The sequence below is a fragment of the Grus americana genome, chromosome 6 (genome assembly GCF_028858705.1).
Source record: "Grus americana isolate bGruAme1 chromosome 6, bGruAme1.mat, whole genome shotgun sequence".
Lineage (NCBI taxonomy): Eukaryota > Metazoa > Chordata > Aves > Gruiformes > Gruidae > Grus > Grus americana.
The window spans coordinates 4590001-4615000 of NC_072857.1; the positions used below are offsets into that span (position 1 = coordinate 4590001).

Genomic DNA, 25000 nt, shown 5'->3' on the forward strand with positions numbered 1-25000 from the left:
AAGATATCCCCGTGAAAATGATCCTTAGAGAGGCAGAATGCCAGATCTGGGAAAAGAATCAAGGCTGGCTTGTCTGCTGTACAGTTTAAACAAATATTTTTCATCTGGTCTGCATATCCTATGCTTTTGTACAAATTTAGCATCTGTTTGTACCTGCATATTTTAACTTAAGAGCTTTCATTTTTTTTTTTTTTTAAGCTTCAAAGCCATAAACATGTATATTTATACCACAGTATTGTACGCTGGTTGTAAAGCTCTGAATTAAGTCATTCTGTGCTTTAGTTTTGATTAGAATGATACAATTAGAACCTGTTATTCTACCAACTAATTACTTGTAGAATGTGACATCTGAAGAATACTACAAGATTACAAATTTAGGAATGAACCGAGAATGTGCTCTGTTTATATTATTCCCCTATCTTCAGTCAAATCATTCTCATGGAAATGGATTAATACTGGGCCAGTTTCTGTCCTCATCAAAATCTTTCGCACAAAAAATGAATAATACGAATTTTAATGCTTCGTGTATCAATAAGATTTTAATAGCAGGCTTTGATCTTCCTCCCAGTCTATCATTTGATTGGCCGAGCAGCATCCATCTTCCTGAATCATCATTGACTTGTGTTCGTTTCTGGGAAATTCTTTCTTTTTTCTTTTTTTTTTTTTTTTCGGTCGTTGTTGAACCATTTCTGGGTGCCTTTTGGCATTTTTATTCTTACCAGCGCAGCTAAGCGAAAGATTAAAGCAGATTTTTCACTTAAATCTCAAATAGTAAAGTCTCTCACTTAAAAAAATAAGAGAGACTGTATGTTTGTGCATGTCTTCAAATAAAGAAAGGCTGGCATTTAGAAGTTGAAAAGGCGAGAAAGAAATGCTATGTATATTTATTTTTGCCTGTGAAAACTCTTTGGAGGGTTAAATCTTAACCAGGCTGTATGTGTGAATACCTGTTGCACATGAACTAACAAATTAGCAGCAAGGAACCAAGTTTGACAGGCTCTCTGAGGCAGGCTGAAACATCTAGGAAAATAAGCGTGATGGAGCTGCATCCAGCCTCTTCGAAATGCTCTTTTAACTCACTCCAAACCCCCCCCAGCTTCATGGAAAGTAAACCGATCCATGATAAATACATAGGAAATAATTCTACATGTATCATGCTCATTTGCATGTGAATTAACCCAATTTATGGCCATAAAGGCAGACAGTGCACAGAGAGTGCACAGAAGACACGAACAAATCGTACGGGCAGAGAAGAACTGCCCACAGTCGAAAATTTGTCACATTTTGTTATTAATACATGCTGCGCTTCAAATGAGGTTAAAATGACGATGACAGCTCACAAGATCTGTGTGATGATAGATAGAAATAGAGATATAAGAACTTCTTATATCTTCCTTTTGTATTTGCAGTTTCTTCCAGGTATAGACCTCACAGTGCCTGTTAACTGATTATTTCTTTTAAATACGGAAAAAAGAAAAAGAAAAAAAAAATCCCTTTTTATCACCTGACTGCTTATTACATTTGATATCGGGAAAAGCCCTTCATTTACTCCGAACAAATAGTTCTGTTTTCCACCACTGGCTGTCATGTTTAAAGTAAATAAGTTCCCGTCCATCCAGCACCGCTGAACTCATTCAGCTGCCAGAACAAAGCCATTGTATAGAGGTCCACAACAGCCCTTTTCTCTCCTGCCCCGAGCAGGATCTTCCCTCTTACCGCCGTGTGCTCCCCAGCTTTGTAAGCAATTCAGTAACGTGCAAATGCTAAAAGTGTGCATGCTTATTTCACAGAAGAAATGAAAGAAGATTATGACACTATGGGGCCTGAAGCCACAATTCAGACCACTGGAAACAATGGTACAGGTAAGGCGTTGCGTGATGGGAGCATCGCTTTTCTTCTGTAGCATGTGGAATTAGCTGTGCATGAAGAGAAGAAGTGACAAAACAAATTCTTTCTTGTTTTCAGTCTAACAGTTAGGAAACATTTCATAATTTTCCCGTTTTTTTAAAATTTTTTCCCCAATTTGAGCACAACGGTGCAGCAACAACTCGGTGAGAGTCCTTGCTACCCTTCCCGTGCTCTGCAACATTTCAGCCCCTCACTCCTTTCAGCTGCATCCTTGTAAGCTAATAGTTTTCGGCAGCATGAGGAGATGTTTTCCCAGCGAGGGCGACTATAGCGTAGTTTAAAGTAACTGGACCAAGATACAGTAGTCTTTTAATGAGAGAGACCGTACAAAGAGCTTGATAATGAGGATGGGGTGCACCTTCTTGGCAACCCCAGATTCGCGTGGTGCACAGAGTAAGCTACTTCAGAGACTGAAAACATCTTTTCAGCCAGACACACATAAACCCCTTACATAGATACACAGACACACACACACTTTAAATGCATATTTATGAGATTATTATGTTTCTGGCTAATCTTTTTTTTTTTTTTTTCCACTTTCCACATCTCTCTCTTTCCCCTCTTCTTAGAAATCAATACATTTTGTGGAACAAGAAAGGGGACAGAGATATTTAGCAGGCATCATCTCCGAGACATCTCTTTTTTTTTTTTTTTCTGTAGCAGAGCAAAACAGCAAAAGGTTTCTGTTACTATTTTCTAATCCAAATGAATTCAGGGGTTTACCATGTTCTTTCCAAAGGCCACCAGGCCCCACTCCATCCTCAGCACAGCTGAATGCCATACATCACCCGACGTTTCTCCTGCATTTTGTCACAATTTGAGATGTTGCAGATAGCCCTGATTTACACGGTTAGAAGTAAGAGTTTACTAGTATAAGTACATTTTTATGCATTCCATTGTGAGATTTAGTTCATAGGTAATGCCCTCTACAAATATTACTGTAAAAGGTGGTACCTAAGTCTTGCAAGGATTTTATTACTCACACTTTCCTAATGTTGGTAACACCCACATAAAACCCCAATGCTCTTATTAAGTAACACAAGAAATTTACTTTATAATTCTTGAGGGGGAAAATAATAGGAAAATAAAACCATGTCACTGCTTTTTTCATCCATTAGATTTATTATGCATGAAAGGAGGGTGGCACCGAGGCACAGTTTATCGTTACCTATAGACCTAACGATGTTGCCATACAGATCTGGATAAATATGTATTTTGAAAGCTTTTTTATTTCCAGGGGACGTTAATAAAGTGACAAATTGTGCTTAGCGCTTGGAGAAACAGGACTTTAAAAGACGTCTGATTCAGAAATAAGACTTGATGGTTATCTGAATTACCATTACCAGAGCCTTTGAGGTCCCCTATCAGTCCTTGTGACTTCCTTTGCACATATTTTCTTTACCATAACAGGCCTTGACTCTTTCATACTTGCAATGTGGTCTGCTCGAGGGGGAAGACTTCATGTCCTCTTAGCCCCTTCCCTTCCAGTATCTGATGGTTTCTTCTGCCTGCTCGACTTCGGCTCACGGCATCTCTCTGGGGGCAGGATGCCGTCGAGCCCCCGCACAGCCCCGCTGCTAACTCTGCATGTGGTCCGTGGGGTGTCCTGCTTCCTCTGCAACCAGTTTTCTGGGGGGGAGAAGATAAGGTTTGCCCCTACCTGGCTTGGCACACTGCAAGATTGTGGTTCAAAGAGTGCTTTGCATTTAGGTGGTCTGCATTTGAAATGCAGACGCTGCTCTGGACGTTGCACTGGGCAATTCCTTCCCCAAATGTCCTGCGCAACAGTCCCAGCCTCCTCTTTACTCCAGCTGCTATTTGCTGCAATGGGTGGCTTGTCCAAACAACCGTTACCAGTTGTCCAGTGCTCTGCTAGTGTTTAATTCAAACCTTTTATCGCTGAGGTGTTCAGAGCCACCTCCTTCAGTGGAGGCCGATGCCTGGGCAGGTTGGGTAGAACATGTTCCTCTAACGGCTGCAGTCTCCATAGTCTCTAAAGAGCGATGTCAGTTTATTTAGTCATATCAAATCATCTGATAAACTAAATGCCTTTGCCAGTCTTTTCACCTTGAGTGGAAGATGCCAGGTGACAGTTAGGAGCTGCAGCATCCTTCACGCGGAGTAAAAACTCCCCTGGCTTGCCTGTCGAGGTGCCCCAACCATTATTTGAGGGGCAAAGGGAAGAGGCCAGTCCCTGAGCCATTGGAGATCCTTCCTACCTAGTCTAGGAAATGTTCAAAGTTTTCTTCTTCAGCCTCACTGTAGGCTTTGGGCCTGTCTTAAGTGTCTGGCCTCAATTCTTCCCTGCAGGTAGTAGGGGGATTTAATACTGGTGTTTAACAAAACAGCTGAGGCAAGGCTGAGACTCGACCCAATAAAAGAAGTTGGATTAGTGACTCCATCTTCAGCGAAAGCCGCACCACAGTGACCTCCTGGTCTTCAGGAATGCCATTTAGGTCTTCCTACAGATTAACATGAGCCCTTCCAGATGGGCCAAGGAGGTGTCTCTCTTTTAATACAACGCATCTCTCCCTCGTGACACCAGGTCTTGTTGTGCTCCAGGACCTGGGCTGAGCACGGAGATAGGAGATACAGCTTCAGAATCATTCACATACATCCAACCGCAGAGTTGCTGTAGGTGCATGCAACAACTGTGGTGTATTTTTAGCATCAAATTCATTGCAGAACATCATTAGTAGAGAAAGAAAACTAAAAGAAAAAGTCTCAATTATTAAATTATTCTGCTAATGTCAGAATGGCCACTTCCTAGTGGTACTTAAAAAAGAAATCTGGTTATCCATACATTAATCAGCTGCATGTTTATAATGAGCCATGGAGGCTTTATAGTGGAAAAGCAAAAAGTGACCCTTAAGAGTGAAAATTTTAGTCTTTGGTCCTGCTAAATTTGTAAATATTTCTGGGGAATTCTGAAATGGTTACTTAACAAAAAGATGTTTTGCAGAAGAGATATTTAAAATGTGAATTAATAAATGCCTATGGTTGATTTTATTGTACCTGCTATGGTTATTACAACTGGGATGTTTGCAGAAAATAGATTAACAAATTCCCTGCAAACAAACAGAAAAAAAATCCTGGTTTTGATTACTAACATCTGACAAGCTTCGAGTAAAGATCTCTCAATATAATTAAAAGAAGGGGGAAAAAAAACAACCAACCTTTGGGGGGAGGAAAACAGAAGTAAAACTTGGCAGGTTGGAGGACAGGCCGTTTTCAGGCTGTAATCTGTGTGTACCAATGGGGGCCTCTCACTTCCTGGCTAATGAAGGCTGTGGTTTTATTAGCTTTGTTTGCGATTAAGGGCAGCTATCACCATCTCGCAGGACGAGTTCCCACACAAAATAACTGGTCTCCCAAGCTCCTTGAACCTCTCTCTCACTTTATCTTGAAAGGTCCTAAATGCCTCCAAAGATAGCTTTCCTTAATGTGTTTTATTTTTATGTGACATGGCCACATCAGCTTTTGGAGCTGAAAATATTTCTGCTCTCCAGGCTCCAATAATTAATTAAAAAAAGACTTATTTGGTGAGGTCACCCGCCGTAGATCTCGCTGAAGTTCTTGCCTCGCAGGAGGGGATGTGCAGTGTGTGTGCAGTGTCAGCCCACGAGGAATCCAGGAACATGACTTTCTGCACGGAAAACAAATTAGGGCATTGGGCAGGGGGGGTGGGAGGAAGCACGCCTTTCCCCCCCAGAAATTGAGAGAAAAACCTAATGGTTATCAGGTGGGTCTTTTTAGTAACACTGGGTGAGCTTCCAGCCATGTCTGAATTGTCTGTAACGTTGCTGGTGAGAAACCAGCTACACATGGTCACCTTTTGCTATTCGTGTCAATCTGCAGCGTTGCAGCACTGGTTGTATTGCTTCAGTTAAGGATCTGTCAGCTTTTCCACTAAATCCCCTTGTTTTTAGGGGTTTATAATGTAGACATAAACATTTGCTTTAGCTCCCGGCTTGCATGCGCAGACATAGAAGCTAAATAATCCAGAGAATTAGGAAGCCAAGCCCAGTAATATCACAGCAGTTCTCCACAGCCTGTTGGATCAGCTTCCAGATAGACTTGGGGACCAGGAAGGAAGAACCTCATTTAGGTTCAAGTTTGGGACTGAAGCTCTTAATATTAACTCAGGCCTTGCTCGGTGCCTTGAATCCCCATCCTATAAATGAAGTTGCAAGCTGCAAACCCCCCCAGCCTGCCTGGAGGGAGGAGAAGGACACATGGAGCCATCCCTTGGAGCCGTCCCACCCTTTCCCCTTCCTGCTCCCATATCTTCTCTCTGGAGAAAAGCTCTCTTTCCCTGCTTCACAGGTAGCTTTTACTGGGTCATGGCCTGAATCTGGCAAAAAATAAACTTGTTTTCCTTGGCTTTATTGCTAAGCCAAGAGAAGGAGCAGAGATGGGGTAGTGTTAAGCCAGAGGGTGGATGATCTTACAACAGTTGGAAGATCTAGGCATAGCAAGGGAATGAAAAGTCAGGTTTCCAATGTAAAAAGCCGTGCCTCAGCTTTGTTCCGATAAAAACGAAGTAAAAAACATAGTCTGATGCTCCCGTGCATAAGATGTACTTCAGCAACCACCATTTTGTCATATTTCTCTCACAGCAACAAAATGGCGGTAAGGCACTCGGTCTTGTTCTCCGTAGTCACGCTCCCCTTCTCCAGAAGTTGGGATTTTGGGGGAAAAAAAGGAGATGATGTTTCTCATGCTGCTAATAACAAATGATAAGAGGAGCTACAGAAGGACCAAGGGAGGAGCTCTGTGGTGGTGCAGCGATTCCCTACAAAGCTGCTGCGATAGCAACAGAAGTTTCCTTCCAAAAACAGGGTCCCGTGCCCTGTGCCATTTGGTCACTGTCACTTAAATACTGCAGAACGGTTGAGAAGCTGCTCAGCTCATATGAAAAATAGGGCATATTTGTCTCAGCCAGAGGATTTGATTTTATCGGCTAAAGGGATGAGGTTTGTTTGCATAGCTGAATATCTACTTTTATTGATGGTGGCAAGATCAGCGCTTCAAATCAGGCACTTTCAGGTTTCCAGTTGTGCCCCAGCCAGAGGCCACGTCCCATTTTGACTGCCAGCATCACCTTGCATTTCCGTAGGAAACCGAGGCAAAGCATTTACCTGTTTCTAAACGCCAAGGAGCTGGTTAGTCTCTCATTTCCAATGGTTATAAACCAGTATAACTCTGTAGGGCCATAACCCCTTTGATTTCCATGGGTTTACTCCATATTGCTCCCCGGTGTCAGCGAGAGCAGAATCGTGGCATTCAATATTTTACTTTTACATGAACTGTAGAATAGTTTATGGCATTGCCTCATTTTCTTATTTCACCTAAGGAGAAATACATTAAAAATGTAATCAATCATAAGCTGTTCTTTTCATTTACGGTCAGTTAAAACCAAGTATCTTTATTTCCCGGCCACCAACTGTGTCTTCCAAGAGTTTTTAATAAAAAAAAAAAAAAAAAAAGAGAGAAACAAAATGATCAGCTCCTTTTTTTCCTGGTATAATTATATTAATATTTGTCTATAACATCCCAGCGTTTTTCAAGTCTTTTCTGTATGCAGTGTTCCTACATGGAGGAGAAAACATATTTTTAGTAACAGGATGTTTTTGTGGTTGAGCATATATTAAGTTTCATGGACATTGCATGGACAATAAAAAATTGGGTTTACATTTAAGGAAAAGAAGGAAAACTCTCGTACAGATTGTAAAAGTGGTTTTGGGCTCAGTATCCCTGTTATGGTCTAAAACATGTGGTTCTATTTGTAGAAATCTATGAAGCAATACTTTTTTACAAAACAACCTATTCTCTCATTGTAAGTTAATTTTTCAGGGAGGGAAAAAAAAAAAAAAAAGGAAGATGTCGTGAGCAATTCTTTTCTCGTGCCCACCACAGAAGAGCAGCCCGAGGCAGGACCTCTCATGGAGGAGGAGCGGTTGTGGTCCTTGCTACCTGCAGCTACGGCCTCCGATGCAGGGACCGTCTCGGGGTCTGTGGGATCTGGGGGCAGCTGAGCTCAGCCCCGTAGGTCGAGCTGTGTTCATGCCAAAAGCCATGGGTCCCCCAGGAGCCCCCTGAAGGTTCAGGTTCCATAGATGAAGGATTACCTGCGTTACCCAAGCCTCATAAACTTCTCCTGCTGCCCCATAGAGCCCGTGTTCTTGTTAATTTAACAGCCCGCCCTTACTTCCATCCACGCTGGTGGAAAGCCCACATTAATTTTATGAGGAGCTGGAGCAAGACCGATGAGAGCGAGGGTCCAGCTGCAGCCCCAGCCTTGCAGCTCCAGCACGCACACCAGCTCAGCCTGCAACGTTAACTGCCCCGAGCTCTCGGGGAGGATGCGCTCAAACCCCCTTTCTCTTCCTCTTCTCTCGTTTTAGTGAAGAACGCAAATTGCACGTCGGACTTTGAGGAATATTTTGCCAAAAGGAAACTGGAGGAAGGAGATGGGCACGCAGTCAGCATAGCAGAGTACCTGCAGCGCAGCGACACAGCCATTATTTACCCCGAAGCCCCCGAGGAACTGTCTCGCCTTGGCACTCCAGAGGCCAATGGGCAAGAAGAAAATGGTGAGGCTGTAATTCATTTTTAGCCAGTATCCTGACCTCGTGCAGCTGTTGCAATTATAAATGCACTGCATGCCTGGGTGTTTACCTTAAAAATTGAAGAACAGCTGCAGCGGCATGGAATTTCATGAGCAAAGATTGGGGCTGTAATTTCAGTGTATTGTGATTTTTTAGTCAGCAAATTTGTATTATTTGGCGGGGTGAACTGAAGAGCTGAATGTAAACGGGAGAAAGGCTGCCGCTCTAGTTGGGAGTTTGGGAAGTTCTAATCGAGTTTTAATGCAACAAAAGACGGGGTAGCCGAGCCATCGCTCTCCGACGCCTTGACAAATAATTGGAAAAGCGTCGATAGGAAGGATTCGGTCAATGGCGTAAGTAACGTAATGAGCTTGGGCTGGAATGCAAATCGCCAATTGATCGGGAAAAGTATTTCTTAGTTTTCCAGCCAGCGAGGTCTGCGGGAGGAGCGATGCCCATAATTAATTTCCTAGCGGGGTCCGGAGCGGGTCCTGCGAGTCTGCCGTGGGCGTGCGCGGGTGCCGGTGCCTCCCGCCGCCGGTTGGAAGCGCCGTCCCTCCCTCCCGGGCAGCAGATTGCAGCGATTCCTCTCATACCATCCCGGGCAATCAGCCCATGAGCTGCCATTGATTTGCTGACCTTTTGGCCTGCCTCTTTCCCCCCCTTCCCCTCCATCCCGGGGTCCAGACCTGCCACCTGGAACTCCAGATGCCTTCGCCCAACTGCTGACCTGCCCCTACTGCGACCGGGGCTACAAGCGCCTGACGTCCCTCAAGGAGCACATCAAGTACCGCCACGAGAAGAACGAGGAGAACTTCTCGTGCCCTCTCTGTAACTACACGTTTGCCTACCGCACCCAGCTCGAGCGGCATATGGTGACACACAAGCCAGGGACAGATCAGGTGGGGGGCTGGTTTTAAGTGATTTCTTTCTGTAATAACCCCTTAGAGAAACGATATTGCTTTGATTGGCAATCATTATTAATTTTTCATGGCATTTTGAAGATGCAGATCTTTTAATGGTAATAGCTTTAATTGAGGTCTAAATGATTTTTTGATGGTCTCTTCTAATATGATTTAATAGTCTTATGTTCACGATCGAATGAGTGTGTTAATTTCTAATTTAGAAATTTTATTTGCACTTTAACTTGACTTTAGTTTCGTTTTTATGTTCCTCAAAAAGTGAATGAAACTGTAGCATTTTAATTATACATTATTAAACATCTCAGCAATTTTAATTCCATTTTTCACCTAGTTTTACTTTGCAGTGTTGCAAATAGGAGCTCCAAGACATACTAAAAGATCCGCTAATATTTTTTCATTACTTTTCGAGTAACCTTTTCAATCATGTGAAATTATGCGTATTTGGTATAATCGTTTGTTAAACATAATTACACATTTTGAGAATAACTCTTCCTACAGTACACACAGGCTATCATTTGTGATTGTGCCACTAACACACGCATGCACTAGGATTGCGGCATTGCTATCGTTTGTATAGCCCGGCAGCGTATCCGCAATAAATCAAAGCAGTTTTTTCCTCGATGTGATGCATGTAATATTATATCGGTGCTGCGTTTAAGGAAACGCTGCGTATCTCAAACAGGTGACTGAGCTTCCCTAGCGCTCCTAAACAGGCTGGCGACAGACCTGTGCCACACAACTCTTTACGTACCAGCAGAAAAACTACTCCTGTCCTCACCGGAGAATAACTTCTGAAAATCCATCTTATGGAGGGCAGTAATGGAAACTCAAATGGCGTGGTTCAAACTTAAATAAATAGATGCGTGCGTTGCGTCAAATTGTAAAGGCTTTATGCTGTATTTATTTTTTCCTTAAAAACCTGAAAGTCATGGTCGGCTGTATTTCTCTTGGTAGGTTTTTCTCAGCGTAAGGTAAATTCAGTTAGGCAAACACGCATCTCCTAATCACGCGATTTTTGCAATTAGCAATTTTTAAGAGAACCGTATCCTTTGCTTGATCTTAAATCAATATAAATGATTCTGGAGCGGTTTCTCCTATTCTTTCCTTCCCGTGGTTTTTCTGGTAGAGAAACACATTTTCACATGTGTATTTTTCCTAACCGGATCCACCGTAAGGTTCTTTCTTTTGCTTCGTGTCATTAAAGACACCGAGGGGGAAAAAAAAAAAAACAAACCACCGCCTAGATATTTATCCAACGTAACCGCCTGAAATTTCACATGCGAGAGCGCGCCGGTGCTGGCGCATTATGAATGGTAGCTTTGGTGTTGAAAAGTCCCCTCATTTGCTCATGGCATTTACAATTAGTAAATTAAAATGATTGTATCATATTAACAGTGGCACAACTAAAGTTTATAGTAGTCCTCGGAGGGCGATGGGGGGAGACAAAACAGCTGTTGCTGTTTGTTTATGCAACTCAGCAACATATGAGCGCGGGTCCCTCAATGGCGCGCGGCGGGCTGGGCTCTGCTTGATCTTTGAAGGTTGCTGCTGTTTGAACAAACCTCCCTGTGTCCCATGTAACACCATCTGTCTCGCCAGGAATGTGGGAAGAGGCAGCACACCCTCGCAGTTGTCATACCGTTTCGGCGCTGCCTTTTTTTTTTTTCTCCCCCCCCCTCCTTTCTCCCCCCCCCTCTTCCCTGCTCCTGCAATAGGCTTTTGTGTTGTGGCTGCCTGCAAAAGGCTGACCTCCTACCTTGAGCATCCACAGTGCTTGGCTGCATTATTATTAATATTATGATTTTTTAAAATTATTTTTTTTTCTCTCTAAATTCAAAGTCATGGGGCTTTCCTTGCTTGCTGCAAAAAGGTCAGCTGCCTTTGATTATATCTTTATGCCACTTGCAACTTTCAACTTTCCCTCGCCCCTCAGAAGAGCACCGGGGGAAAACACAGCACAAAAGGTAGCTCAAGTCTTCCCTGCTGCTCTGCGATTTTAAAAAACATTTCCAGCAGCAGCTCACACCGAAGACGCAGTCTCTTCTGCTTGATAATGAATTAAATCTTACACGAAATGCCAGTAACGACACTGTTTCTGTCTTTCCTACACACGCAGTAAACAGAATTTTTAAACAAGTGGAGTCCCACATGTTCAGAATCTGCTAGGAATATTAAGAGCCACAAATCTTCTTATAAAACAGTTTCTCTCATCGTAAGATACCTTAAAGCAACACATTTCTGATGAGAGACTTAGGAAATAATTCTAAAGCAAATATCGAATGCTCATGTGAAAGTACTTTCTCATTTGTTTCGGTTTACTGCCAACATTTTGATTTTTATTGCAACACTGATGAGACAAATAAATGTACATGCAGACCTTTTGGTCCGCTTGATAAATTCAGAGCTACATTAATTTTGTTTTTGTTTTTTAAGCTAGAAATTCATGGTTTCTCTTGCATAAAATTCATGTTGGTGTCTTTTTTTTTCTTTTTTTTTTTTTCCTCCCAGCACCAAATGCTGACCCAAGGAGCAGGCAATCGCAAGTTCAAATGCACTGAGTGTGGCAAGGCCTTCAAATATAAACACCATCTGAAGGAACACCTGCGAATTCACAGTGGTGAGTAGCGGAGGTGCTGGTGTGCTCATTTGCATTTTGTTTAATTAGCTGAGTTTTAAAGACTGCTTAAAATTTACACAGTTCTGCTTCTGGCTTCTTGGAGCTACTAAGGTATTTCATAAGTGATATCTGAGTCATCCTCATTTATCATGCTGTTAATACCACGGTCTCGCTGAAAGATTTGGAAATAGTAAAGCTTCCTGCAAATAATATAGATTGTTTGCTCGGCAGTTTGAGTTCGGAAGCGTTCACTCATTTCTGTGCAGTCGGACCCTGAAGAGTCCATTATATTTTCCATAACAAAAAGTCCCCCCAAGTGAAATACAGCTCATATTCTCGGATAACGAGTAAGCGCAAAGCATCTCATATTGAATGACTCCTGCATTTTGGCTCTCCCACTTGACGCAGCATTCAGCACATGAAACGCCACCGGGCTCTGTCCAGGCACAAACCTCCACCGATGCTGACGTGGAGGTCCTGACATCAGGACTCAGTTTCTCATACCGTGCTCATTTCCAGTGAAAATTCCTCTTTTTTTTTTTTTTTTTTTTCTTTAAAAAAAGAAGCAGCAAATAACATTTGAACAGCCTGGATTTGATTTGACTCCCTTCGCCACAGGATACTTGCCTGTGACTTGCAATGGCCAGTCTGGAGCCAATCTCTCTTGGTGGCCGTTGCCAGCTGGAGACCGTGCGTCCAAACTGCCCTCAAGAAAGAGGAGGGTAGAGCAGTGGTGGCATGTGACCATATTCATAGAATTAATATTTTCCTCACTATTAATCACTGGATACACAGACGATCAGTTGGGTATTAAATGCGATCGCTTGCAATTATAGCAGCGACAATGATAATTAACATTTGGTTTTAATTATCATTTTAGGTGAAAAACCATATGAGTGTCCAAACTGCAAGAAACGTTTCTCCCATTCTGGCTCCTACAGTTCGCACATCAGCAGCAAGAAGTGTATTGGTTTAATCTCTGTAAATGGCAGAATGAGAAACAATATCAAGACGGGTTCTTCTCCTAATTCTGTATCTTCCTCTCCTACTAATTCAGCCATTACACAGCTGAGAAACAAGCTGGAGAATGGCAAACCACTTAGTATGTCTGAACAAACAGGCCTACTGAAAATTAAAACAGAACCACTAGATTTCAATGAATATAAGGTTCTTATGGCCTCACATGGGTTTAGTGCAACTAGTCCTTTTATGAATGGTGGACTTGGAGCAACCAGCCCCTTAGGAGTTCATGCTTCTGCTCAAAGTCCAATGCAGCACTTAGGTGTAGGGATGGAAGCACCATTGCTTGGGTTTCCTGCAGTAAGCAGTAATTTAAGTGAGGTGCAGAAGGTCCTACAGATCGTGGACAACACGGTTTCCAGGCAGAAAATGGACTGCAAGGCTGAAGAGATCTCCAAGTTGAAGGTTTACCATATGAAGGATTCATGCTCTCAAGCCGAGGAACAAGGAGTTACCTCCCCCAATATTCCCCCTGTGGGTCTTCCAGTAGTAAGTCATAATGGTGCCACTAAAAGTATTATTGACTATACATTAGAGAAAGTCAATGAAGCCAAAGCTTGCCTCCAGAGCTTAACCACAGACTCCAGGAGGCAGCTCAGTAACATTAAAAAGGAGAAGCTGCGAACCCTAATAGACCTGGTAACTGAAGACAAGATGATAGAGAACCATAACGTATCCACTCCATTTTCATGCCAGTTCTGTAAAGAAAGCTTTCCTGGTCCCATTCCGTTGCATCAGCATGAGCGTTACCTGTGTAAAATGAACGAAGAAATCAAGGCAGTCCTTCAGCCTCACGAGAACATGGTTCCCAACAAACCTGGAGTGTTTGATAAGCAAACCCTCTTGCTGTCATCAGTACTTTCTGAGAAAGGAATGACTAGCCCCATCAACCCATACAAGGACCACATGTCTGTACTTAAAGCATATTATGCTATGAATATGGAACCCAACTCTGATGAACTACTGAAAATTTCCATTGCTGTTGGCCTTCCTCAGGAATTTGTGAAGGAATGGTTTGAACAAAGAAAAGTCTACCAGTATTCAAGTTCCAGGTCACCATCACTGGAAAGGGCCAGTGCCAAGGTGGCGCTGGCTGCCACCAACAACACTCCCACTAAAGACTCTTTGTCAGCCAGATCTCCGATAAAGCCTGTGGACTCTATAACTTCACCATCTATAGCTGAACTCCATAACAGTGTTACTAATTGTGATACTCCTCTCAGGCTAACAAAACCTCCTCATTTTACCAATATTAAACCAGTTGATAAATTGGACCACTCTAGGAGCAATACTCCTTCTCCTTTAAATCTTTCTTCCACATCTTCTAAAAACTCCCACAGTAGTTCTTACACTCCAAACAGTTTCTCTTCTGAGGAGCTTCAGGCTGAGCCTTTGGACTTGTCTTTACCAAAACAAATGAAGGAACCCAAAAGTATTATAGCCACAAAGAACAAAGCAAAATCTAATAGTGTAAATTTAGAACACAACAGTGTTTCTTCATCATCTGAAAACTCAGATGAGCCACTGAACTTGACTTTTATCAAGAAGGAGTTTTCTAATTCAAATAGTCTGGATAAAAGCACTAACCCAGTATTTGGTATGAACCCATTTAGTGCCAAACCTTTATACACAACACTTCCACCACAGAGCGCATTTCCCCCAGCCACTTTTATGCCACCAGTCCAGACCAGTATTCCTGGGCTGCGACCATACCCAGGACTAGATCAGATGAGCTTCCTACCACATATGGCCTATACTTACCCAACTGGAGCAGCTACTTTTGCCGATATGCAGCAAAGGAGAAAGTACCAGCGGAAACAAGGATTTCAGGTAAATTGTTGCAGCCGCTTCCTTTTGAAAGGCTAGAATCTAGTATTTTGTGATATGTCCTCTTGCAGAAGAAAAAGCCCAAAGCTATACCCAACATTTCCAACAAAACCAGCAGAGTTTATTTTAGTCTGAACTTGCAAAAATGCAGTGGAGTAGGAAAATAAACTGCAATTACCTTAAGACTACCTCTACTTGGATTCAGAAGCAGTGTCAATACCTTTGAATAGGCATAATGCTTATGGTTTTATTCTGTTAAGAGCTCAGTCATTTCTTATTGGAATTGTATAATTAATAATAATGATAATAATGATGTCCATGAGAAATCCAATCCTGCAGAAAAAAAAAAAAAAAGGAAACTTTGTGGGGAAGCTGATCTCTGCAGGGCATAACTACATTTCACCGTGGGGAAAAGGAGCAGTGGGAGACCTCTTGGGATCACCCCCACACTTGGACGCAAATCTGTATCCCTCTAAGCAGATGTCCATATGGCCTCGTGGCAGCTCTATCCCATTGGAAGCCCTCAAAGCTTCCTTCTCGATGTTTTTTGGGGGATGGTTCACCCACTGTGCATGGGAAAGGTGTTCTCTCTTCTCATGAAAGTCTGGGGGATGAGAAACCTTGATGCGTTCCTTCACCGTAGCCCCTTCCTTCAGCCCACCTACTGCCCTTCCCAGACTACCAGTCCTTTAATCCTGCTAGTCATCTGGAACAGCTTTGAAAAAACCCAGAGATTAAATGAAATTATTTGGAGAGGTAGCAGCTAGGGCCCTTAATCACAGACAAAGTCCTTCCCTGGGCATGTAATCTGGGTCAGCACTTCTTCGTGCCTGGGTACAACCTTTAATCCTTTTCTCAGGTCATCCCAGAGTCAATACATGAGTAGTAAAGGATTTCGCCGCTTGCATGCCTACAGCGAAGAGCTGCTCTACAGAAGCCACATACTTTTATAGCTTTTTGCTGGATGTATTCAGATAAAATGTACAGAGTTTAGTTAAATGAGATTAACTGATTATAGATTAATAATTTTTTTTTACATTTGCGCGTGTTCCCCTATGTCCTATTATGGTCTATTAGTAATTTTACTGACTAGTAAATGTTTTATAGTTTCAAATGTGAAAATCAGGTATGGTTTTACATTACAGGCTGTAATCCCTCTTTGCACAATAGGAGCATAAATAGCACCGCACCTCCATAACAGCTGTTCCACTATTCCAATTTACAGTACATCTGCCCTCTTTGTAAATGTATTTAAGCCTATTTAATCTTCTCTAATATTAATTAGTGCAAACCTAGTCTAAGAAAACCAAACTGTGTGATAGCAAATGGAAATGTATGTTATCATGCGAGTTTGCACTCTCTTTGGATCAAGACAAAATAAATATCAAGAAACTTAATAATTTACTGATCCACATTCATTATTGCTTAATGCTGAAGGCTGTTTTAACATAGATAGAACATTGATAAAAAGTGTTATTAATATTCCCTATTTCAAATTACAAAATTAAATATAAAAATATAGCTTGAGGCCTTTAGTCGGGAGACATACATTTAAATGGATTGCATAATAATAACATTTGTACCTAAATATAAAATTCAATTAAAACCTTTCTACAGATACAGAGTATATCCAAGTTTCAGTGTTTTTGAAAGTGTTGCTTACACTCACCCCTGTAAATTATTACAATACCTTTTGCCATCCATAAAGAGCCTCCCCTTCGCACTTTCCGCTCCTCGAAAACATTTCGTGCCACTATGATAAATACCATCCTCTTGTGTAAAATTATATTATTGCAGAGTGCTCAAAACCAGAAAGTTGGTTGAAGGCAGAGAAGTAGGAGGCTCCTCATTATCTTCACCGTTCCCATCAGCTGTGTTTTCATTACCAACGGGTTCCTAAGCTAAGAGGGACCACCATCCTCAGCAGACGTTATTTTAACTTTTCTGGGGTGGTTGGTTGCTCCGCGGGAAGGAGCGGTGGTGGAAGCGGGTGTCGCTGACGGGTGGTTCCCTCACAGGGAGAATTGCTTGATGGAACCCCAGACTACATGTCCGGCCTCGACGACATGACGGACTCCGACTCCTGTCTGTCCCGAAAGAAGATCAAGAAGACAGAAAGTGGCATGTATGCGTGTGACTTATGTGACAAGACATTCCAGAAGAGCAGTTCCCTGCTGCGACACAAATACGAGCACACAGGTAGGGCGGCCGCGCGTGCCAAGGGGAGGGTTGAGGTCTGTGCTACGCTCTTCACGGTGTTTCACGAGTACACTTGTGCAAGGGACGGTTCAGCAGGTGCTGAGGCTTTCAACAGGGAAGAAATAATACATTTTGCTCAGTTCAGCTTATTTTTATTTTTTTTTAATGGTTATTGCTTGGGAAAGGACTGTTGGATGTGATGGGGTGAATGTCAGCAGGTGCTAGGTGAGCTCATGTCATGTTGAGCGCGGTGGCAATCGTGGCACTCAGCATCTCGCAGGATGAGCCCTCTTCAAATAAGGCAGGCACTAACACTCAGAAAGGACTGCAACTTGGTCAACACAAAGTCTGGCACAGGAAGGTAGAGTGACAGCGTATTTCTTGTTTCTTGGACACTATCTGACCCCGCACTATTTAATCCAATAGAAAAACTTCCACTGACGTTAGCAGCGCAGGAGCTGGCTCTGGCCAAGTTATCTGAAAGTAAACAGCTCACAGGGGTTGCTCTCGCCGTGATGTCGCACACCAGCAGTGCAGGCAGGTTGCGTTTCGCTTTTTCACTTCTCAGTTAATGCCCAGGGAAGGTTTCCTTCTTTCCCGAGTAGGAACTGATTTTTGTCTAGTTCAAGGAAGCTTGCCAAAGCTCGCCGCGGATTGTCAGCTTGAAAAATATTTTGGTTTGAAAAAGACCCTCCATCACACCTATGCTGGCCGTGGTTCCCCTTGCAGGCAGCGCTCCCTTCCCCGCTATCAGCCAGGACAGGCATGAGCCCGGAGGTGCGGAGCTCTCCGAGGGGGACGCATCGGCTCAGCGTGTTTCGTTTAGGGAAAAGCGGGACCGGAGCTCCCCAAATAATAGAGATATCAAGTTATGTTAGACAAAGGGAACGTGAATTATCATGTGAATTATTGTGCAGCAGGACATAAACCAAACTCCAACTTCCTAGAGTTAGAAAAAGCTTACTCAGGAGGAAACTTTCCTTAACTTTGAAAGCTGAGTCCCACTTCAGGAAATGAAGCAAGTCACATCATCCTTCAATCTCACCATGTGATGGTAAAAAACTTATACCTCTCTATTAATACATCTTCCAGGCTGCACATAACCATTTGGCATTTCACATATGAAAAATTTACAATTCAGAAGTGGACTGTACCTTTAAAAAAAAAAATCTTTACTTTGTTATTTTTCCTTCTTATACTTTTCTTCCAAATTTTAAGCTAATCCCACACAGGAAAATAAAAAAGGAAGTTAAAATACATGTGGGATTAGGAAGGAAAATTAAAAGCAACATTTTGGACTAGATCAGCTAGTTCATTGGTGGAATGTGCTCTCCACTACATTATTCAGATCAAATTGTTTATTCAGTAGAAGAAGCTTTGAAGGCTTTACGTCCCTGCACCTTTCCTCTCCTGAATGATTTTATTACAGCCATCTGCAAACATTATGGTTTACTACACTACTACCGTAAAGCTCTTATGTTAGAACTGGCCTTCATATATATCGGGATCTGGACATATGGTTGAATCCCATAAAGTTGGTAGTCCATAAGGTCGACAGACATATGGTTGAAAGGCTGAAAATTTGACAAGCTGAAATGTGTGCAATCACCTTGATTTGCAAAATAAACTGCATTCGTAAAAGCAAAAATATGTTCTGATCCTTAAGTAGCACAGGAACCTACTGCCTCGAAAAATACCACACAGCTGCGGCGCAGGGACTTTTCTCCTTTGCTCTGTCCCTTTCGGCATCTCATCTCCACGTCTGTCAATTTTATGGGACTCAGCCTTATGATCCAGAACATGTATACGGTGTCGTATTTAATACGCTAGAACTACAGCACACCATCAAGCTCGGGCATGGCATTTAGAGACAGGAAGGATGGTCTTGCGGCAAAGGCACAGGCGCTGAGGCTGAGCGCGCCGTGCTCTTTTCTGCCTTGCCACAGACTTCCTCTGCGAATTTTAGCAAATTGCTTCATCTTTCTCTCACCTTCGCCCATCTTTGAAACAGAGGGAAATGATACCAACCCGCCTCTCCGGGGTGTTGTAAATCTTAATTTGTGCAGGCTGAAATCCTGCGATGGAACTCGCTATGTAAAGTGTGAAGTATTATTAAGGACGCGTTTGCTTTTGTGGAGCCTCCATGCATCACGCTAACGTTAGATAGAGGTGGTTGGGAGCTCTGAAGACCTTGGCTGGGCTAGCCTCCATAACTCATTCACAGCCTTCAGGAGGCACACTGCACTGGGACTTTGGCTAATGGCTTAGCGTGCATCTTAAGTGAATTTCAAATTAATTTGATAGTTTTGGAAAAAGCTTGTAATTGCATTAATAACATAGGTGCGAATTTGCAGTCCGTGTTCACTGGAAGGAACCGAATTGAAAGTAACACCATCTTCTGCATTTGGGGTCATTGCAAGAGTAGGCCCAGATTTTTCAGTCAACTTTTTGAAGCCTGAGAAAGAAAAAAAGCTTCTTTTTTTGAGTGTGTTGCTGCTTTCTGACCAGCTGATCACGATTCGTTGTTACTTCATTAAAAACATATTTTAGGAGGAATTGGAACACTTCCTGTCTTTCCTGGAGAAGCACAAATAGTGGATGTTGTTTATACCAATGTCCTTTTTCCTATGTAAAAAAAAATCTATCTGCTTTTTTAGGTCTTTTTTTCTGTTATTTGCACAATCGGATTTTTATTTGTCACCACTTCTCATGGTCCACATGCCTCTTGCAGCCAATGCTAGAATAAAAGTTAAAAAGGTCAGACTGCTTTGCAACCCCTAAAGATTTACCCCAGAGAAATTATTTGGAGCAAAAAATAACATTGATAGGTAAAACTACATGAGCTGCATAATCACGTGCTACACCAACTGTTGTAAAGGACAAAACAGGAATGTCATAGGTATTGCAGTGGAGCCGAGTTTCTCTGCCAGGGTAAGAAGAAGAATGGAATTTGGCCAGTTCTTTGAGTCAACCCAAGAACTTTTGGTAGGACCATGCGGCTGCAGATCAAGGGGCTGGGATTACCTCTGTCACCGCTTGAGCACAGTAGAAACAGGGGCCCAAATGTCACAATCCATAATTTTTAATTTATGCAGTATTAGTCGTATTCTGCAATAGCTTCTAACTTCACGTGGAGAAGGAAAATTTATTGCGTTACTGCAATGAGTGAATTGCATTGGTTCTGGCAGATGTGAAATTTAGTGTAGAGGTCACTGCTTGTTGCAGGACCAAATTCTGCCAAGTTAATTTTGGGATGCCATTTAATTTTCAGAGAAACTATGTGTCCCTCTTAGAGGTGGAACTTCACAAGATCCTATTTCTTTAAATCCAGGGGATGCAGCACTGTAATTAGGGTGCAGAGCCTGTGAAGTCTTATGAACTCATCCTAACTTTGGTCGGGCTGAAATTAGTTGAGCAGATACTGCAGGCATCTAATCTCAGATTTCTCCAAGCTGCTTAGCACAAGGTTCAAGACACTTTCCTTACCAAAGGTGAAGAAGGTGGTTGCCTTCATGGCAAAGCCTTGGTGCCATTTGGCGAACAAAAAAATCTTTGCGTTGCAGTTAAGGAGGGAAAACAGTAGTGGGTAAATGATCAGGAGAGCAAACAGAATGGAGCATCTAGAAATAGAGAAATATCCTGGCTCCTGGGTAGCAATCCAGTCCCCCTTGGTCATCAACAGTGCGTTGGGCTGATTCAGGAGTAAGGTGAAGGTTAGCGTTTGTTTTGCCGTCGTCAACGCCCATGTCTGCTACGCACCAGCTTTAGTGTAGCTTCGCAAGGAAACTTGCAGCGTGCCTGCTCTGCAACAAAAGCTGGAAACAGTTTTTCAGAATCCTACCTAGAAATTTTAAATCCTTTCATTGTTGTTCTATATTACATCATATTCTATTTTATTACTTGTGTGGGCTGTTGAGGGCCTCATAGCTGTGCTAGTGCTTTCATCCCTTCCTTTTCCACTGTATATTTTATTAAGACCTCTTTTTTATTTTTGTAGCTTTCATGCTGATGCAAGCACTAGTTTTATTTCCAGATTGATTCTGTAAACTAAATATTGTTCTTGAGCCTGGTAGCAAATCAGCTCTCTCTGGCTAGTATTTTGAATTCCCAGCTCAGGAGTTTTCTTTATTTAGAGCTTGATTCATAAAAAATTTACATGCTATTTAAAGGTTATTTTTCCTTGCTTTACTCTGATACAAGTTTAGAATTCCCCATTTTACACTCAAATAAAGAAAAAAAAAAAGGATATATTCTCTGCTTGTGAAATTTGTTCTGTAGACAAGGTCTCCTATTCAAAACGGAACAGGTGCAGCTTGGGCAATTATATATAAATTGCATTTATCTTGCACCTTTGACCGCTTCACTGTGCTCTGGCCGCTAATCCATCTCCATTGGGACTACATCTAACATCCAAACCCCCAAGCAGCTTCAAAAGAACTGCCTTTAAAAAATAAAAACAAACTGTCACAAAAATGTTTCCTTCTTTCCTCCAAAGAGTGGGATTTCTGTTTGGCCCCCTCCCGTAGAAGAAAGACCCACTTGCCTTAGGCAAAGGATGGGTGATACTTAGTCTGGGACCAGTGACAGCTTATGATCTGATGTCTTATGACTTTTATACCGCTGCAAATGGGAAATGCATAGCTTTTCAGTCAAAGACTTTTAGCCCTAGAAGATTCAGAGATACTTACTGTTAGAGATTTTTTCTGTTGTGGGGTTTTGGTTGGGTTTTTTTTTTTAACAGAAATGCAATTTTAAAGACTTTGAAAACAGATTAGTTATAATTTCCCCTCTGTAAATTGAGCACAAGCTCCTGTGGGAACCTCTTTTTGCAGATGGTGGAATAAAAAAAAAAGCCCAAACATTTCCTTTAGACATTTGAGAGAGGTTTATCATTTAGTTTCACTGCAAAATGTGGCATTTACATCAGGCATCCACACAAGCGTTTCGTGAGCCCTCCTTCGAGCTGCCTTGGGTACCTCTCTCCTAGCTCCACCACACAGGGACGGCACAGGTCGTCTCAGCTGAGATTGGGTAAAACCTGTAGGGTGGGATGTCCAAATCTGCTTCCTTTCCACCCATGCACTGATGTTATGACACTGCATGACAACGCTTTTACTGCGTGCTAGCTAAATAGCTGATAAAGCAGCCGAGACTACCTACAATTGGAGGGGACTCCCCATCCACCTACGATTGTAGACGACCCCCATTCCCAGTGTAAAATACCTTACTTCAGCTTTATTTTATGGCCTACTAATGCATTGTAGGGATTAGGCACTTCTTTCAAATGGCTGAAATACTGGGTTTTGCGCGCAGGGGAAAAAAAATAATTCTTCTGCAAATGTTCGGAAACCGGATACATTTTAAAACATATTTCAATTAGTGTTGTAACAGCTGCGTGCTGCACACCGCGAAGGTATGTTGTGTGGTGTCTGAACAAAGAACTTTGCTCAAGCTGTCATGTTCCCTCAGATCAAAACTGAGTCCTTGATATGGATGTGGCAGACTAAATAGCTCTAGTATAGCCTTTTTAGTAATAATATAAATTAATATGAAAATACGAAGTATTTTAATCTCGTTTCTAAATTAATTTATAAAATATGGATGATTCCCTGCCAGGCTACCTCTGTGTTGGTTGGGGGGAGGCCCCAGGTAGCACGAGCAGGAGGTGCAGCATTGAACAAATGCCATGTGCAAGGGATGAGCAAAGCAGGCAAAGACTGAGGGACGAGCACATCACCCAGCTTTGGGAAGGGCGGGTGGAGGCAAGTCTGGATGAGAAGCAGTGGAGGTGGTTGACTTCTGTTTGAGGAGAGGAAAAGTGCTGGGCAACTGGATGGAGTACAGCTTGAAGAGGAGGGAAACGTGGGGTGAGAAGGGTGTAGTGGGCATCAAATGTAGTGGGCATCAAAAAAAAAATCAGGAAATATGAAGTAATGGAGAAGGAGCGGTGTTGTGGAGAAGTGGAACAAGACAAGGGTTGGGCTTGCTGATGTTAGGGAAAAGTAAGTCAGAGGGAGGGACTGAGACAGCGTGGGCAGAAGTTCAGTGAGGAGAAGGACACAAAAAAGGTGCTGAGGAAAAGCAGAAGGCCTCCGAGGAACAAAAGAGGAACAAAATTATGGAGACACTAGCAAAGGGAGGGTAGTGCATTGGTGTGAGAGCCCCAGCAGGACAACTGAAATGAGGCAGGGATGCAGGCAGGCATATCTGGTGCATCCAGCTGGGTGGTTGGTGGCCTTGGGAAAGCTCCTACCTCACCATGAGGGTTTTCTTCTGGCAGCGCTGGGGTTTGAGCCGTGCTTAGGTCGAGAGTGCTTTGGGATTTTAAGCTAATTTCAGTCAGTGACTTGATTGTGCTAAAATCTCCTGAGCTATGGCTGGGATTTCCCCATCATGGCCCAACTTGTGCTCCTGGCTCTGGATTTGCTGGACCCTCAGGTCAAGGCTGGAGGTCCAAAGCCAATGTATGTGTACAGCTCAAAGCCCAGAGTTTTCTTCTAAGCTTGCCTTTTAACCAAGAGGTTAAATTGGTAGAAATGCATATTTAGGAAACAGGTCGTAAAAGCAATACTGCTATAATTCAATATATCAAGCTTGAATTTTCAATTTTACCGTAGAGAGAAATAAAGGTAAAAAAGAAACCCTGTATGTGTGCAAGCTTAGGCAACTCTCATACAAAGAAACGTAGTTTGAGTCTCAATTTCCAGGCATCCACTAATTTCCCTGTCACTTGGATTGTTCTATCTGTGGTTTCTCCTGTATTTTCCTTCCTGCCAGATCTCCCCTTCATTTCATAACATACGATTTTTGGCTTCCTTGAGCATTCGTTAATCACACCTTATTAAATGTGAACTTTCACAGTGGGACTTGAAGGTAGCTGTGACTAGATTGGGCAAAAAAAAATTAGCATATTCCATGGTATTCGTTCTTAGCAACTTTGCTATGGAAGTGAATTTTTCTTTTTGATGCCTGACTTTCTCTGCTCTCGAGTCCCGGCAGTGACTGCAGAGGAAAAGAAAGCAGATCAGGTTCATAAAGGAGCAACTTGAATTTTCCTGGAAGTCGAGAACTTTCAGTGGCCTGAAAACAGTTTTTGGGGTTTTTTCCTGCTGGATTTCCTTCCATGCTGGTGCTGCCAGTGACGGTCTCCCATCTTCCTGGCCCTTTGCTCTCGGCTGGGGTTTTCTTGCCTACCCTCCACCATACTGTTCCTCTCCCTGCTCTTGCTTCTTTAAGAATTAACAAAATACCACCCTTTTACAACTGGCAGGATGAGAAGGCTCTGGTGTGAAGTTTATTCCTGTTCTGGTCACATGCCACATTAGCTAAGTATGATAAATGCATCCGAGGAATCAGGCCAGTTCACTAATAAGTTCCTAACGATCCGCTCTAGCAATAAGACATGCAAAGCAGGGCTCCGCATTTCAGGCACCAAATACCAACATTGCTATATGCGTAAAAATAGCACGAAATATAAAATAATGACCAATTGGCACCGTATCTGCCTGCATGGTTGCACCACTCTGGAGCATTCAGTTGAATGACACTAAGATTATAATTTGACATTTAGAAAATAAAAAAAATCTGGCTGAAGGTACTAATGTTTGATTTTATTTTTTGCCTTCTGCAATCTAAGTTTGGTGATCGGTCTTCACTAATTCCAATCTTTGTACCATATGTTATGTCTGGATATCTCACGGTTGCATCATGCTTTGCTGAGTTTTGTCGTGTGGCATCATGCTGACAAGTATTTTTTGTCAGCTCTATTTTGGAATTAAGCTTTCAGTATGGCAGTTCTGGAAGGTGTTGAAGGCATTCCTGTGCTATTTGTGGCCTGGGATCAACCAGATGTGTTTAGGCTTGGCACTGGTTTTGAGTTTCAAACATTGGTTCGA

General features: G+C 42.6%; 1 protein-coding gene across 4 annotated transcripts in view; it reads left to right on the forward strand.

The window, feature by feature from the left end:
- ZEB2 (zinc finger E-box binding homeobox 2) overlaps window positions 1-25000 on the forward strand; it is a 115315-nt gene that overhangs the window by 87382 nt on the left and 2933 nt on the right. For 2 of the 4 annotated variants that reach the window (XM_054830612.1, XM_054830610.1), the window contains exons 4-9: window positions 1791-1862; window positions 8316-8504; window positions 9207-9421; window positions 11951-12059; window positions 12940-14909; window positions 16925-17105. In XM_054830612.1, coding sequence (XP_054686587.1) covers window positions 1791-1862; window positions 8316-8504; window positions 9207-9421; window positions 11951-12059; window positions 12940-14909; window positions 16925-17105 — 2736 coding nt within the window. The remainder of the gene's footprint in view (window positions 1-1790; window positions 1863-8315; window positions 8505-9206; window positions 9422-11950; window positions 12060-12939; window positions 14910-16924; window positions 17106-25000) is intronic. The other 2 variants (XM_054830611.1, XM_054830613.1) reach the window with 2 other exon arrangements.